Source organism: Carex rostrata, chromosome 33, assembly GCF_964058835.1.
Source record: "Carex rostrata chromosome 33, lpCarRost1.2, whole genome shotgun sequence".
NCBI classification, from domain to species: Eukaryota; Viridiplantae; Streptophyta; class Magnoliopsida; order Poales; family Cyperaceae; genus Carex; species Carex rostrata.
Genome location: NC_135950.1, coordinates 236,098 through 250,689, shown reverse-complemented (window position 1 = coordinate 250,689; position 14,592 = coordinate 236,098). Strand labels below are relative to the sequence as shown.

The 14,592-nt window shown below is 32.7% G+C and overlaps 1 protein-coding gene across 1 annotated transcript; it reads right to left on the bottom strand.

Moving 5' to 3' along the window:
* Positions 1-5,776: 5,776 nt before the first annotated feature.
* On the bottom strand, positions 5,777-14,592 carry LOC144548610 (65-kDa microtubule-associated protein 3-like). Its single transcript, XM_078297323.1, has 13 exons — positions 14,492-14,592; positions 14,052-14,142; positions 13,273-13,479; positions 11,887-12,135; positions 11,260-11,469; positions 10,404-10,559; positions 9,405-9,561; positions 8,500-8,651; positions 8,085-8,172; positions 7,500-7,573; positions 7,326-7,400; positions 6,520-6,751; positions 5,777-6,328 (listed from the first exon to the last, which is right to left on the bottom strand). Exons 2-13 carry the CDS (start codon positions 14,121-14,123, stop codon positions 6,006-6,008), a joined length of 1,995 nt encoding a protein of 664 aa, XP_078153449.1. The 5' UTR covers positions 14,124-14,142; positions 14,492-14,592; the 3' UTR covers positions 5,777-6,005.

Here is a 14,592-nt window from a genome sequence, read left to right as displayed (position 1 = left end):
GGATCCGTCGAGTCAGGTTGGTGTCATTTTTTGGGGAATAAATCTGCTGTTATTCCCAAGGGATAACAGGAACCTGTTATTTCAATCTCAACCGTTGATATTCGTTGAAATTTATGCAGGATAATTTTTGTCAATGATTTAAATAGTATTTATCGCGTCATAACGGCCGGATTAAAAAAATTGCACTATACCCAAATAGCGACGCTATAGCGCGCTATTTAGAACATTGATTTTTGTTAGTGCATTCAAAAGTTTGAACGGTTGTTATCGGAATAACAGGTTCCTGTTATTGCATTTGAATAACAGCAGATTAATTTTCCTCTCATTTTTGGGACTTCGGATGCGTGAGTGAGTATCCCTGCGGTCAAAATCAGTTCGGTGTATAATTCGAATATGGGGATCTATGTTGAGATTCGTGCCAGATTAAAACGCACGACCGTGATCTAATTCTACACGGTTAGGTATTGCACTGCATCTGAATTCGGAACTGGTGTCCACTCGTCGGTTTGGTGAATTCGGATCGAATACGTTAACAGAATATTCATATTTGGATCAGTACCGTCCAAATAGAATCCGCACGAATATTAAAGTGTCCTCGTGTGTTTCATCTCAGATCAGATTGGTCCGGATTTCGATCGGACGGCCATGATCGGAACAGAAATATTCTGTTACCTCAGAGGATATGGTTCGTTTTTTGCCCTCGTAAATTGTGACCCATTTCAACTCGGAAATGCGGCAACGCGTATATTCTGAGGTAACAGAATATTTCTGTTTGGGAGTACAACCATCCGATCCAGGTCTGAGCCAATCCGGTGCGAAGCTCTCGCTTTAATAGTCGTGCGGATCTCCATCGGACGGTCCAGATTCATACAGAAATGTTCTGTTACCTCATATGATTCGAATTCATTTGAGGTGCTAATTAGCTGCTGGTCAACCAAACTTCGCTACGCCCTGAGAAGATTTCAGATGCAGTGCAATATCTAACCGTGCAGAATAAAATCTGACTCGTCCGTTTTGATTTGATATGAATTTCAAGGCAGATTTCTATTATTTTCGGTAGTTTGTTTTGAGACATTTGTTTTGTCATTAAATTATTTTCGGTACTTTTAAATAATTTTGATATACTCAGGTTATACATTGACTAATATTTTTTCTTTTTCTATACAATTCATTATAATTTCATATGTAAAATCAAATGAAAAAATTATTGTAAATTAAATTTGTGGACTAATAATTCTATAATTTTTAATTTTCACGTCCCCTTTAAATTTTTTACCATTTGTTTATTGGTTGATGACAATTTAATGTTATATATCATAAATTGGCAGGCTCATATGAACAGTAGAACCATCTTCCTTGTCGTCCGTTGTGAGATACATGGATCTGATTATTTTGAGATTACATCAGCTAGCGTCATTGAACAAAATTCTTCATCTGCTCCTCGTGATTTTCACCCGGAATTTATTTCAGTTACCATCTTAATATTTCAAAATTGTCATCTTATTATCGATTTTTGGAAAATTTCCATCTTATCCCCGCTCTTCTCAGTCACCTCATCACGCCTCAGGTAATTGTTTTCATTAGAATGTGTTTGGATTGTCAAAAATAGCATGGGGTTCGTACTTTTTTTGGATTAACTATTCTTCTCTAGCTACTATTCGACGTTTGGATCATTCTAAGAATAAAGTTATTCCTGAAGTTAACGTTGTTCTTGTTAACTTATTCAAACGATGGAATAGCACTAACTCTAGATTAAAACTATTCTTGCTATTTCTGTGGTTGCATCCAAACACACTTTTTTAGAGTTATAAGTATATATTGTTTTCATTTGTTAATTGAATAACTTAAAAAAAAAAAAAAAAAACATCATCTCCACTGCAAATTAAGCAAGGACCTTTAATTTCCTCCCCCTCCTACCCATAAATTAGTGAAGCAATAAGTAAAATATCACTTCAATTTTTTTCTATCCATCCTTTTCACTTTACAATTATGCCAACTTTTTAATACATATTGCTAGAAATTAAAAGATAACCTCATTCATTTGTAACGTTTTTTTTTTTGCCAGAATTACCAACAGAAAAAAAGAAAAAAAAAATAGATTGTTTTCATAGTTAATTATATACATAATATTAACCATGACATTAATGTGGAACACAGAAAATCTGATGATGACATGCTTGGGTCCCTCCATTTCTAATAACTTGTATCCAATTTTAAAAAAGGAAAATGCAATGGACCAATATCTATACAAGTTAATTTGCTCATGCATGCTTTTGATAGGTATGAATTGAAGGAGGAGCTCATGGAATATGTGTGTACATGTGAATGTTGTAAAGGAGTGCGTGCTGCTAATTTGCAATGATGTCATAGCTGTCGATTAGGTCGCTGTCGGACTGGTCCCCGGGCCTGTCGATATAGAAGAACAAGGCGAGACTGACCTATCTGCTCCTTGTTTAAGCTTAGTAAATCCATATATCGTCTGTCTTGCAGGTGCCACTTCTTTAACCCCCATCAAGCTTCGCTTTTCGTTCAGCAGCGATATGCATATATATATGCAAGCTGGTCGGAGAAATGCCTGAGCGAGCTAGTGAGCACTGCACCTCGGCATTGTCTCCTTTGCTTGGCTAATTATAGTAATTATTAATTAAGGCAGCAACCTCCCTGGAGTGAAGGGTATTTTCAAATATCCTTGTATCTGAACTTCATAATGCCTTAATCCATTTTTATTTATTTTCTCTTTAGATGACAGTGTGGCTTTTCTTTTGTCATTATCAACGAAAATTAATTGAATGATATATATTAATATTTTATGAAACTCTTTATTTTTAAATTATATGTCTTTATTTTATGAGGAGGGCTCCAATGCCTCATTTTTTTTATACCTCATCATACCTCATATTTTATATCTTTATTTTCTTCATATTCAAAGTCTAAATTGTCGATCCGAACCGTTCAACATGATATCCATACTAAAATATGGTTAGGGATGAAATTTTATATTTTTTGAAATTTTTTTGCTATTTTTTAAGATGGGGAGAAAATCATTGTTTTTTGAACGGTTCAAAAACAGTGATTTTGTACCTATCTTAAAAAATAGCAAAAAAATTCCAAAAAATATAAAATTTCATCTCCCTGCATATTTTAGTATAAATATTTTGTTGAACGGTTCGGATCGACAATTTGAACTTTGAAAACGAAAATATAAAATATGAGGTATGATGAGGTATGAAAAAAAATGAGGCATTGGAACCCTCTTATTTTATATATTATGCTTACTAGTTTATATTATAAATCCGAGTATTTATTCATATTAAAATTAATTGAATGTTTAATTGCAATGAAATATTGACTGAAAAATAAATTACGTCTACATATCAAAAATATTTAAATAACATTTATTGTGTCATAGCGGAACGCCTAAAGAAATAACTCTATATCCATATAGTGTCATAACTTTTATGGTCTAAAAATGCTATATAATGTCGCTATATATAGCGTGCGCTATTTGAAACCCTTATACATCAATCTCATTGTATTAAAGTATTTATAATTTCAATTAAAATTTGATTGCATTTTATTAAAAAGGTGCAATCATGAATTTCGTTGCCATACCTTAAACTGTATCAACACTATTAGTTTTCAGTTGAATGTGCAGTAGCAATTGTTTATTTAGTTGTCTAAGTTGTTCATTTTATCTTCATAGAAAAAATAACTTTAAGAGTAAGGCTATGGTGCTATGGGTTGCATAGAGGGCTACGGTGCTACGGCTCAATATTCGAGCTTTCAAAATCCTAACGGTCGATTTGAACCGTTCATTTTGTTCTCCATATTAATATGTGTTTGGAGACCAAAATTTACATTTTTTGAAAAGAATTTACTATTTTTTTAGATAGGTAGAAAATCAAATATCTGAATGGTGCAGAATTTTTTAGATCAAGTAATTTTCTACCTATCTAAAAAAATAGTAAACAATTTAAAAAAATATATAAAATTTGGTCTCCAAGCACATATTAATTAATATGGAGAACAAGATGAACGGTTCGGATCGATCGTTAGGATTTTGAAAACTCGAATATTGAGCTGTAGCATCGTAGCTCTCTATGCAACTCATAGCACCGTAGCCTTACTCTTAAAGTTATTTTTTTTATGAAGATAAGATGAACAATTTAGACAAAAAGTTATTAAGAACCAGTACGAGCAAACGGACAATAAAAAATTGAAACCATGTGATTAGAAAATTTGATGGGGTCTTTTGTGTAAATATGAGCAGCCTCGGAGCACAAATCTCTACAGTTTTGCATGTGGCGAAGGTCTACACGATAACCCGATTACAAAATTTCAACACGCAAGATATAATTAAAGGCGCCAAAGAAGATCGATGCTCTGAAAAAGGGGTCCATGCCCTGGAATGTGGGCCCCACCACAACTCGATCACTTGTTCCCTCTTTCTAGTTTCTACAGTAGTAATTAGGGCTGCACAAAAAATTCGTAGTTCATAATTTGATTCGAAAAAATTCATAAAAAATTCGAAATTAATTCAAACCAAATTTAAACTGGACTTGATTCGTTCAAAATAGGTTCGCGAACTATTCTAGTTTGAAATTCAAAGTAACGGAAATCGTTGATTTCCGCTGATGATTTATGTTCACTGATGACTTAAAAGTTAAGACATAAGGTCACTCAGCCATAAGTCATAACTCATAAGTCATAATTCTCGCTCTTAGTTTTAAAAAAGTTTGTAAAAGATTCAAAATTGAGTTTGTAAAAAATTCGTTTCAAAATTAATTCAAACCAAACTCAAACTGGGATAAATTCGATTTGGTTCGATTCGTTTGCAGCCCTAGTAGTAATATTGACAAACCCATATTCCTTGTTATTTTTACCCGATACAGAGCAGTATACAAAATTTTGGTTGCAGAAACGAAGAACCCATCTAGATTATACATACAGGATAAAAAAAGGATTAATGAGTGAGGCTAAAATATACTTATAAGCAAAATTTTATTCGTAAAATATTCTTTTATTATTATACTTAGAAACTAAATTTTATAAGTTTTTAGAAAATATGCATATTACTTTTAGATAGATAGAAAATCACTACTTTCGAATAGTTCATAATTTTTAGATTAAGCAATTTTCTATCTAAAAATATAGTAAAATTAAGATTCTACAAAAATATAAAATTTGATTTCTAAATACATTTTTATATAAAGATTATATTTAACTGTTCGGATTAACTATTTAAATTAAAAAAAATTATAAATTGATAACATGGATCGATCTGTGATATATGCGTATTACCATAACCGTGACTTCTTTATCAAGATTAATTAAGCTGCGTTGCAGACTTGCAGTATTGAGCTTATTAAGATTAATTAATATATAAAAAAAAAACTATTTTTGGATAGAAATGAAAAAAAGAAAAGAAAAAAAAAAATCCAAAATTGTGTAATTCAAATCGGTCAACTCACAGTCCTTGATAACAATCAGGTTGGTGCCGGACTTTTATACAATGTGATCAATCGTATAAAATTTATATGCTGCATATAAAGGTCAAATTTAGGATATTCGTAACATTTTATATAAAAATGATGTACAAGTATAAAAATTTATAAAAGAAGTGAGAGTGAATTAACTTCCATATGTTGAACGTGCAATTCATGTATATATAAACAGTCTTTCAGAATCTAATTGCAATTCTCTTTTCGACAAGCTAATAAACTAAAAACTATCATTCAATTTTTAAAGAAAAACCAACAAATTCGGATTCGTGAGGCATATACAACGAACTATCAGATGTTTTGTTCATTGTCAGTAACATACAGAGAAATTTATCTACGATATATCTTTCCACTTTAGATTTAGCCTATGAACAACCCTAAAATTTATTTGATCATTGTGCAAATACAATAAATGAAGCAGCCACCTCCAGTGCTTTTATTAGATGTACATAGGAGGAAATGTGATCAAGTATGAAAGAAGTAACCATGCTAAACTCACAAACCCTAATTCTGCGCTGCAAGATAGCATGCAAGTCGGCTTTCTTCAAACGAATACTCGATCACCTGATCTGGTGCATTGATTGATTCAAGCTGATGCTTGACTGGGGTAAGATATGATGTGGGGCCTACTTGCATATGTACTGGCATCAGAATTGGTGTTCTAGAAGCTGAATTATCACCCGATATCATTTTTGGTGGTGCAGAGATGACATTATTTGGGTGGGGTAGTTGTGAAAAGGGTTGACGTGGCAACTCAGGTTGATGAGGAGTTGAGTCGTTGAAACGTAACTTCGTGGGAGATGGTGAGCAATAAGCACTTCTTTTACCTATTGGTGGATATTAACACAAAAATAAAATAAAATAAAATAAAAGAAGAAAAGTGCAAGTAAAGGTAGTAAAAAAGCAAATAAACAAGATCTAGCCATTACTAGAATTGTTGGGTTCAGTAATAATTATTTATCAGTACAGTACCGGTCAGTTTGGTCCAATACCAGTTTGGAGAAAATACAATGTTTACCAGGAGAGAAAAACAGCCTATCGCTCGTCTTCTTAGCTGAGGGAGTCAATTTTTTTCGTTGCGGGTCATCTGGTCTAGGTGGCGCACTCTGGGCCCCACCAAGAGAGAGCCTTTTGCGAGGAGCAATAGAACCTCTTCCCTTTCTTGAATTTTGGCATTTGGAAGGGCTTGGTTTGGATCCATAACGGATCTCCTGCTCAGCCACCCTTAGCCTGTGCAGTTTCTTTTGTTCCTGTGTTTAAAAATTCACAAATTTATTAGATGACATTTCTTATTGATATACTTGTAGTAAAAGAGAAGGTTCTTTTCTTACTATCATATCACAGTTTCATAATTAAATGTAATAACCAGATTATAGACTAATATGCATGGATAGATAGTAGATACTTTGTAATGCTTTGCATACACACTTTAAAAATCGGGCAGTAACTAATTGATTAAAGGGTTGGACTCTATTGATAACTCACTACCTTGACGACATTTTTCAAATCAATTAACTATAGTTAAAAAAAATAATACTAAAATAAAATTGTAGACATGTTTTTAACCTTATGGATTGGGTTGTCTGACAAACTTCATACAATTTAAGTGTCATTTGATATTCATGATATGTCATTAAATATGGACAATTGTAAATATCACATACATGACATGCGTAAAGTACGAATCACTTTTCAACTGATGAATTTAAAAATTACAAATTATTTAACGATTGCAAGATTGTCAAGTTAATTAATTATCAATGAATGAATCTGTCATTAATTACCTTAGCTAAAAACTTAGAAATAATTAATTTAAGATATTACCTTCTGGCGTTCTAGTTCTTGTGCTTTCTCCATCTTATGCACATTATATTTCTCAAACATTAAATGAAGACTAACCTGAAGTGAGATGAATTAAAGAAAAAGAAATTCTTCAATGCCCCGTACTAATACTGGGATAACCTGAATAAAAAGAAACTAAGAGAAATAAATTCTCACTCCATCATAAGTGAACACCTTTCTTCTTTCTCTCTCCCACATGGTGACTTTGTCAGATAGATTCTGTAGCATTGCTTTATAAAGATACAACAGTGAAATTTAGTCAAGTCCATGTTATTGCCCCCAACTTACAAAGATTTTACCAATTAATTTGTTTGCAAACAACCAACATTTCTAAGTTTTGCAATAAGCGAGCCCACCAGTTTTAGCAGGATGAGAAAATCATACCGAATTGTTAAATTGCAGATATTGAAAAGAAATCTCCTGTTAAATGCTAACAGTGCTGTACTTGTATTAAAAAACATTCTTTAGCCCAGATCGAATTAAAATCAAGGCAGTGAGACATCCTGTGGAATTCATTTTGTTGAGTTAAAAGTAAAAATATTCAGCTCTATATTAGTTATTTTGTGATCTTTGATCAACATTGATTTAAAGTTTTATACATTGAGGTATTTTTGAAATATACCCAAAAGAGTTTGTTCTAAGCTGAAAAATATGAGAACAGTAAAAGATTAGGTGCAACTTCTCAAACTTTATCAACTTAACAATATATGCAAGTTTTTCTATACAAATTTAGCCACTCACCTGGAATTTTGTTCACTATAGCACGTGCCTTCTCTGCACGCTTGAGGGCAAGATGAGCCCCTCTTCCAGCATTATAACGGTTTTCATCCTAAAGCAATGGCATATGTTACTAAGCATTAAATAGTATTGTAATCGGGAAAGAGATACATGTACAAATGCTCACTAATACTGAACCTAATTGCAAAGTCGTTAGCTGTTACAGATAGCAAAAGAACAGATCAATCGACTTGGAAACAAGTCATTTTGGGTTCAAATCAACTTCAGGTCTCAACCAGTCCTAAATGTTATCAGTTCAAACAAAGAAAAGCCAAACTTTATATAAACTGTGATACAAGTATATTTGTATTCTTTGGATGTTACAGGCTACCACATACTTCAGAAAACATATAAAAATATTGAAGGAAAAATATCAAACCTTACTGTACTCTTCCAACCAATTTTCCTCTTCACAGGCATTCAACCATTTCTCGACCTTTTCTAAAATATCCTTCCTGCTTAAAACATCCTCTTTAACCAAGGAGATTTGATTGTCAATCTGCTCCATCAGTAAAGAGTAGCTTAGAGCTCCTGACAAAATGAAAAATATAAATGTCCACGAGTTAGGCTATTGTACAGGTGTTTATATTTTGACCGAAATATAAATTTCAAATCATACCATTTCTTATTCTAACGGTCAATCAAAGCAGCTTATTGTTATCTAAATATCAATACCATTTTTGAAAGATGACTCTATTTGATATGCAAAAAGAAAATCCTAACTCTGTTCACAAGAGAAAATGTGAATAAATTGAAACAACCTGAAATTGTACAGGAAGGACTAAAATGACATGCTTCAAATACAAAATCCCAAGAAAGGGACAAATACAAGAAGATCATTTTGCAAAACAGACAATATATTTACTATTTTTTGAATGAGCCCAAAATTCTCGTATTCAAAACTTACAAACCATCTGCTAAACTACACAAAAAGCTCTATGTTTTCTGTCAAATATTGACAATTTTATTTTACCCTTCCTCCCAACATTATTTCCATTTTAAAAAAAAAATGTCAAGCAAAAAAGATGGTAGACACTTTGTCAATGTCTAGGGTGTAAGGATTACATAAATCGATCTGGAACGTTGAGGGTAATTTAGTAATTCTTCGTAAGACTTAACTTTGGTTTTTAAGTTCGAGTGCCATTTTGAAATTCTGCAGCAGATTCAAGAGAGTCCCTAATATTTCCTAACTGTTCTGTTTTTTCCCTAAAAGAAGATGAAAGATCCATACAACTTTGAAAAGAGGCTGGTTGAGAAAACAAAAAGACTGATTATTGACTGTACCAGCTTCAACAGCCTCAAAAGCAAAATTGATTTCACCATCTTCCGGAAGTAGATGCGTCTTTTGTCTCAACTCCTCTAGTTCAAATTTCTTCTTCAGAACAATATCTTTACCTTTTCTAGCTTTGAGATTCTCCAACCTTGAAACCTCTACCTCAGCCTGTGGCAATTGAACTTCTCTTTAATAATCCCTCAGATCGATAGAACAACAGTATCAAAACAAGACCAGTCAATATCATGATCTCTTTTTCTGATATCATGCATTAATCCCTCCCTTAAACAAATAAGCAAAATAATAAATACATACATAAAATAAACAAATTAGTTTAGATTGCATCTTGAATTTATCCTATTACTTTTTTCTACCAAAAATACTTAAGCTACTCTCCTCCCTCTACCTCTTTATTTTACAAAAATAAAGGACAATGAGCGACTACAAACTTGGTGGGAGTACAGCAATGTTTTATACAGGTTAAATGAATATTTGACATTCCTGAAAGGGCACATGTAACACTTGTTAAAGAGTGAGGCTACAATACTATGCATAGCGCAGATTTGTCCGTACTATGGATCAATATTTCCGTTTTCAAAGTTCAAATAGTTGATTTGAACCGTTTAACATGTTTTCTATATGAAAATGTACTTGCAGACTAATTACATTTTTTACATTCTTTTTACCATCTTTTTGATAGGTAGAAAATCACTACTTTTGAATGGTCTAGAATATTTAGATCAAGTGATTTCCTACCTGTCTAATAAAATAATAAAAAAATTCTAAAAAATGTAAAATTTGATCTACAAGTACATTTTCATATGGAGGTCAAATTGAACTGTTGATATCGATTGTTTGGACTTTAAAAATAGAGATATTGATCCATAGTACGAACCAATATGCACTAGGGGCTCACATAGTCACATGACATTATTTCTTGTAATTAATTGGCTCATATTACTCCATAGTACTGCCACTCTTTTTGATGCAATATTAAGTATATAGCTTACACTTTTAAGAAAACCGACGGAGAGAATATTTATTTCATTTAGTTCATGCTCTGAAGCTGCGACATTACGAGTAATGTTTTGAAACAACTGTTGCTCTTCTATTGGAACATCCATTAGGTCCCAAAGCTCTAACAGTGAAGTCGCGAGATTTTGAAGCTGTTACGAAATATGGAGATGAAAATAATCAATATCTCATGATTACAGCTTCTAATGCTGTTTCGGTCAAATCCAACGTGTGAAGCAGAATTTCCTCAGTAGTACCAATTTACTCATTTAATTTTATTCCTACTTCCTCAGCTTGTTTGCGCTTAATTGTACAATGAGTAGGGTTAAAATGCCCCATTGTTTTTGTGCCCCAATTATGCCTCAAATCCTTATCTTAGTTTCAAAGTTCAAACAGTCGATCCAAACCGCTTAACATGATATCCATATTAAAGTGTTTTTAGAGACCACATTTTGTATTTTTGGGAACTTTTTTACTATTTTTTAAATAGGTACAAAATTACTGTTTTTCATAAGATTATGGATCATCCACAAAAAGTGATTTTGTACCTATCTAAAAAATAGTAAAAAAGTTCCAAAAAAAATATACAATTTGGTCTCTAAACACATTTTAATATGGAGATCATGTTGAGCGGTTCGGATCGACTGTTTGGACTATGAAAACTGAGATAAGGATGTGAGGCATGGTTGGGGCACAAAAATAATGGGGGCTTTTCATCAATGGTAAATTGGTTGAATAGAACCTTTTCTTTACTTTTGTTGGGTTTAAATTGCACTGTTGAGGCTTAATATATATAAATTGTTGCTAAGTTGCACCTTGCTACCTTGGTATATACTTGTAGAGAGCATTTACCTTCTTCATCCGTTGGAGTTTAACCTCTCGCAATCTCTGAATTGTGGATGCTAGCCGATCAACAACATCATCGCTTATGTTCTTTGATTCTTCTCCTTCATCTAAAGTAGGGTGCACCTCTGCAACCATTTTCTCAAATTCTAATCCCAGCACAATGCATAAGGAATTCAAATTTTTCAACTGTCCCATGACCATCTTAAGACGTTCACTCTGTCAAAGAATAAATTAAAATTCAGATTTAATGGAGAATTAAGATGTCGGTGCCTTGCAACAGTTGCAACAAGAATATTGTACCAGTACATGGTACAATTGCAAACAAAACTTCCTGGTTTTGTCCTTCTCTTCTTATCTGTTTTGGCCATATGCAGTATTCTATCATATTTTACAATAACACCCCCAAATATCTGTATAAACTAAAACGGTGAACAAATTTTGATATAATTTCCAGTCATTACAGATTGCAACAGAGTATTTGAAATTCTGCTCCTAACTTTAGTAATTCATTTTTATAAATTTACAAATGATTTTGGGTTAACTTGAATATATTCTAGTATTAGTCGGTCAACTGGGTCAGTAAGGTAGAACAATACTTAATTACTCATTTACTTGTCAGAAATAAAAACCAACCTTCTCCTTTTGAAGGGATTGTAGCTCCTTGTGCAATTCTTCCAGCTTTCTAGTAGTAAGTTCAGACTCATCAAAGGTTATTTCTGACTGATTACAGCCTGCTGGCCTGATCTCATTTGTTATCTTGCGTATTTGCTCTGTAACTTCTAGAAATTGACCGATTCTCTCAGCCCTTCTATTTCGCATCTCCTCGAGTAGAGGAACTATGGCACTAACCTCAGACTTTAAGCTTCCATCCTTCTGATTTATCTGGAAACTTTACCATACCAGTTAGAAATTGTACAATGGTTTGATGAATGTTGATAACTGCATACACTAAAATGTTCAAAACTTTGGCATGGATTAATTATACTTTCCTCACTGCTAGAGTGCTAGTACATGCATGTATCTGGCTTCAGTAGTATTATTCAATGGCTTTCACGAGAACTTATTTTTTTTTGGGGGGGGGGATTTCATGTATACCCCTCAAACACCTCAAAATTACTAATTTCCAATATTCATAATAGAGGAGGGATCCAATTACACCCTTTTTTGGTGACACTGGATTACACCCTATGTTTACAAAATCCAAACAGTTGATCCAAACCATTCAACTTGATGGATATGTTAAAATGTGCTTGAAGAATCAAATTTTACATTTTTCTAAATTTTTTTACTATTTATTAAGATGGGTACAAAATTTAACAGTCTAAATATAGCGATTTTGTTAAATACTCAATAAATAGTAAAAAAATTCCAAAAAATGTAAAATTTGATCTGCAAGCACATTTTAACATATTTATTATGTTGAACGGTTTGGATCGACTGTTTGGAATTTAAAAACTTTGAAAATAGAGAGTGTAATTCGATGTCACCACAAAAGGGTGTAATTGGATCCCTTCTCTTCATAATATCATATTTATTCTTCTAAATTTTAAAACCCCATAAATTTACCCAATTAATTGTTTTTTCTGTTAAAACTCATTTTAAATTTTTATTAAAACAATAAAAAATATGAAGCATGTTTAAGAGAAATATTTGGTCTTTCTAATTGGTCGGTTTTGAGAGCAAATGATTTATTTTCTTACTTGTGACGTGCACACAAGCATGTGCCTAAATGTCACAAGTAGAGAAATGGACCATGTCATAAAATTTAAATAAGTTTTAACAGGGAAGTCAATAATTTGGCTATAATTTGTGAGGTTTAGAAATTTAGAACGGTAAATATATTATTATGAATTTTAGAGGGGGATATGTAATTTTTGAGGTTTTTGAGGGGCATATATGAAATTCCCCCAAATTTTAATGCCAAATTGAGTAAATTTATCTTAGTTTAGATTACCCATTAGCTAGGTATGTAATGACATAGTGATAAGTCTGCTACTGCTACAAATTAAGGCTAAGCACCTGTGTGTTGTTAACCAGTCTCTCACCCATGGCAGAGCAAATAGCTGCCACCTCAGCCTCGGCATCAGCAATGGACTGACGCAAGTGAGCTCGAAGATGGCTGGCCTTGTCGAGTTTTATTTGGTGGGCCTCCACACACTCATGTTCCAAGTCTTTAAATATTTTTTCTCTATCAGCAAGAGATTCACCGATTTCATCCCATATTACCTAAGAAATGGTACATGAAAAATGAAACAAAAGAACAGGAATACTTTAATTGACTTGTAGTATACCATATTTGAATTGCAAAGCAGCAACCATACCTTCTTTTATTAAAGTAAAAAGTTTCATGTATACCCCTCAAAAACTTCAAAATTATGTAATCCCCCCTCTAAACTTCAAAAACACACAAATTTACCCATTTTATTGTCTTTTAAATTAAAAATCATTTAAATTTATAAAATACTCATTGTACCCTTTATTAAAAGCATAAAAAATTGTAGTTTGTGAATTTTAGAAGTTTAGAGGAGGTAATAAGTAATTTTGATTTTTTAGGGGTATACGTGAAATAACTACTGAAATTTGTAGCAGAGCTTATTTAACTCTAGAAGACAAATTAATTTTTTTTTTTTTTTTTTGAAAAAAGACAAATTAATTAACTTCACTAAATAACTAACAAGAAGTCAAAGATTGGGACTCTGTTCGAAAGAAAAGACCTTTAAAGAAATGGACTAATTGAAAGTACAAGAAAAATAAGTGCAATTTTATGAGTAATTAAACAAGATCTAATAATGTAACACCTGAAGCTGTTGAAGCAGCGGCCCGCATGCTCTCTCCAAACGCAACAAGTAGTCCTTGTGAAGTTCGTTCATGTTCCTAGAAAGTTTTTCCCTGAAATATTTAGTCAGAGTCGAGCTTGTCAGTGGTGTTTTAAAAAGCTTAATTCTTTCTTCTTCTTGGAAAAGGAATTAGTCTTTTTCAGTGATAGGTTTCGCTTTCCATCACAAAACAAAAAGTATACGCAGAGGGCACGAAATTCTTGAAATTAAGTACAGCAATGGTTTCGCCACAATACAAAACAAAAAGGTAACTTTACTCCCATGATCGTTTTCTAAAACCTCAAGATCACTAAAAACATGGAGTATACAAAAACCAATCCGAGAAAATTCAAGGGTTCTTGTGATTTTCACATCTTCAAATCAGGGATATATATGGAGGGAAAAATCAAGTAGCGACTAACCTGAGTGCAACAGCTTGAGAGGAAGAAAAATTGATCGGAGCACAAAATGAATATCCTTCTGAGAAAGAAAGAGCGGGAATCTCGGGATTTTACGTTACAAG

Excerpts from the sequence above, each read along its gene's own strand:
- LOC144548610 (XM_078297323.1), bottom strand. The coding sequence starts at position 14,123 with ATGAACGAACTTCACAAGGACTACTTGTTGCGTTTGGAGAGAGCATGC. Across the intron at positions 12,136-13,272 it reads GACTGGTTAACAACACACAG|ATAAATCAGAAGGATGGAAG; the intron begins GTGCTTAGCCTT and ends TAAAGTTTCCAG. Across the intron at positions 8,173-8,499 it reads GGTTGGAAGAGTACAGTAAG|GATGAAAACCGTTATAATGC; the intron begins GTTTGATATTTT and ends CCATTGCTTTAG.